Source organism: Egretta garzetta, unplaced genomic scaffold (genome assembly GCF_000687185.1).
Source record: "Egretta garzetta isolate BGI_Z169 unplaced genomic scaffold, ASM68718v1 scaffold430, whole genome shotgun sequence".
In the NCBI taxonomy this organism is placed as follows: Eukaryota; Metazoa; Chordata; class Aves; order Pelecaniformes; family Ardeidae; genus Egretta; species Egretta garzetta.
Window position 1 is genome coordinate 975,917 of NW_009258267.1, and position 3,009 is coordinate 978,925.

Genomic DNA, 3,009 nt, shown 5'->3' on the forward strand with positions numbered 1-3,009 from the left:
AATCTTACACAAAAAGAGCCAGTTAAATAATTATTTTTGAGTACAAAATGGGATTAATTTTTAGATGGAATGAACTGAACTTTGCTTGCTGTTTTGGGAGTGTATTCCTGAAGAAAGGCATGGTTTATTCTGCCTTAGCCCAAGCTGGAAATTTCTTTCTAAATTACTCATACAGTTTTCTCAGAATGCCACAGTAAAGATTTGCTGTTTAGCTGTCATGACCATGAAGTGTTTATTCATTTTTGAATACGTATTTATGGGGTTCAGTTTATAAGCCTTTATATTACTACAGTGCACAATAATTTAGACATTTGATTCTTAAATGAAAAAAGTATAAAAGTGAGTATCATTTGCTTCTCGAATCATTGATTACACAAAATGTCTTAAACGTGAGTATCTAATAGTTCTTTTTGTTGTTGTTTCATTGCTAAAAAATCTGTTCCTTTGTAGAATAAATTTATTTCAAACTCTTTACCATGAATAACACTAGAGGTAAAAAACAGCAGAACGAATTACAGGCTAAAGATAAGTCAAGCAAATAGGCAAACACAAAAATCCCCTTTATCAAGGGAAATGGTGACAGAGTCAAATTATTTTGCTCGTTCTTAAGGCCAGGAGTCACGTCGCCATCATCATCATCATCACCATCACCTCCCAGTACTTTTAAGTATGTTCTCGACACCTGATGAGCTTTCTAAAGGCCAGCTTGAAATCTTCGTTAAAGCTAGTGTACAGCAAAGGGTTGATAAGGGAGTTGACATATCCCAGCCAGGTCAAGAAGTCCGCTACTTCTGGAGAGACAGTGCAAATGTGGAGGCCCACAAGCAGCTCCTTGATGAAAAAGGGCAACCAGGACAAAATGAAAGCACCTAAAATCAGCCCCAGAATGCGAGCAGCCTTTCGTTCCCGCGTGGTGGAGATCTGCTGCCGGTCGCCAGCCAGGTCCAGGTCATTCTCGAAAGGAGGGATCCTCACGGATGCGTTGATTTTATCGAACTCCGTGGTTGGGTCGGACGTGGAGAAGTCCGAGACGCAGAACGTCTGTGTGAGCTTGCAGCTGGCAAAGGAGTTTTGGCTGTCGGTGCTCCTGTTGCTGAGGTGGCGGCTCGAACCCCGCTTTTGGTAAAGGCTCTTTGCAGCGTGGTAAATTCTGTAGTAGAGGATCAGGATCAAAGTCAAGGGGATGTAAAATGCCCCAAATGTGGAATAAATAGTGTAGATGACATGATCGTGCTGAATGCGACACTCACTGGGAATATTGATACTGTGGTGATTTCTCCAAAACAAAGGGGGCATTGATATGAATATGGAGATGGTCCACACGGTGACTATCATCAGCCCAGCCCTTTTTGCCGTTCTTTTCCTGGCGTATTCAATAGCATCTGTGATTGCCCAGTACCTGTCCAGAGCAATGACACACAGATGAAGGATTGAACACGTGCAACAGGTCATGTCGACGCTAAGCCAGATCTCACAGATGAAGTACCCCAAAGTCCATTTATCTATCATTATGTAAGTGATGCTCAAGGGCATGACAAGAACAGCAACAAGGAGATCTGTCACAGCTAGTGAACATATTAAATAATTTGCCGGCTGGTGGAGCTTCTTGGTTGTGGAGATTGCTGCAATTACAGCAGAATTGAGCAGCATAGTAAAGGTTGTGATTGTGGCCAAGGTCAGGGTAACGAGCATCTTTTCAGTTACTGTTTTTGGCTTCGCAGCCACATTGTCTTCAGTGGTGCAATTTGTGAAATTCATTTTCCCCTCCAGAATGCACAGTGAAAGAAGTTGCTGCTTCTGTTAATGAACAGTTCCAGGTTCAGAAGTCACCCATCTGAAAGAGGGACAGAGATGCTCCAGGTGCAATTTTTTTTTTTTATAATCCCATATTCAACAGAGCAGCAAAAAGATTCCAGGTTTCCCCCTGTTCATTGTTTTCCTAGAAGATAAAACCGCATCTGTTAGCAAACCTAGAAAAATCCCACCTTTTGGCAAAAAGCCCTACGCTTCTATAATACCACCTCAAATAAAAATTTGGGTCTGTTTTTCCTTCTCTTCTCTTCTCCTCTCCTGCTTTTTCTTCCCCCTTTTCTCTGCATTCATAGTTCATTTCTTTTTCTTCTCTAAAGGGCACTTTGGGCCAGATTTCCTGGTGATGTGAACTGGTTATTTCTCCTTTGGTTTTGGAGATCTCACTTAAAGCGGGAGGTTGGACTAAGGGACCTCCAGAAGTCCCTTCCAACAAACATTTCTATGATCTCTGTGAATTACTGATGCTAGGAGCTAGTCCCTTTCCTCCTTGTTAAATAGACTCCAGCAGACGAAGAGCTGAGGAAATCTGCCTTTTCATTTTAATTGCTGTATGAGAGGGATCAGTTACGTTTATATATCACAGAAACAGAGCAGCCTATCTCAGCACAGGCACACCAGCATTTCATAGTTTTCTATTCTGCTTTTTCATATCTATGTCTGTATTAATATCTTGGAAAGAGTACTTAGAACAGGTTACCTTTAACATGCAGCTTTCAAACAATGTTTAAAGCTTTATGGCAAATGCTTAGTTTTACACAGCACATTAGTGTTGCTAGGAGCTTATATAGTTTTGTCCAATTATTCCTGACATTTCACATATCCCACTGTGTGTATCTTAAGAGGAGACAGACAAAAAGCTTTTGCCTTTGCTTTGAGTTTTCTATCAAATTGTGCTCCCTGTCAGGCAGTCCAGAGCAATGCAAGGTACAAACAATAACTAAAAATAAAAAAGGTTTAATTTTGTTTCAGGAGTTCATATGTCTTTCCCCTACATCCAAATGTTGACTGAAGCCAGAGTTAGCAGCCTGTGAGATGCAACTTGGGATACTCTCTGGGGCCTTGCTTACTCATTTGTAATTCATCTTGGCATAAAGGATGCAGAAAACTAAAAGCCTGAATCCTTTTCCATTTAAATAAACAGAAAGATTCCTTCCCCTGGCTTCACTTACTGAAGAATAAAGAGTCCTCTAGGCTAGT

At 41.0% G+C, this 3,009-nt stretch overlaps 1 protein-coding gene across 1 annotated transcript; it reads right to left on the minus strand.

The window, feature by feature from the left end:
- Positions 1–663: 663 nt before the first annotated feature.
- HTR1E (5-hydroxytryptamine receptor 1E) lies at positions 664–1,791 on the minus strand. The gene has a single exon (XM_009649000.2). The coding sequence runs from the start codon at positions 1,756–1,758 to the stop codon at positions 664–666; it is 1,095 nt and encodes a 364-aa protein (XP_009647295.1). The 5' UTR covers positions 1,759–1,791.
- Positions 1,792–3,009: the final 1,218 nt, after the last annotated feature.

Coding starts and splice junctions, on each gene's coding strand:
- HTR1E (XM_009649000.2), bottom strand. CDS start 1,758: ATGAATTTCACAAATTGCACCACTGAAGACAATGTGGCTGCGAAGCCA.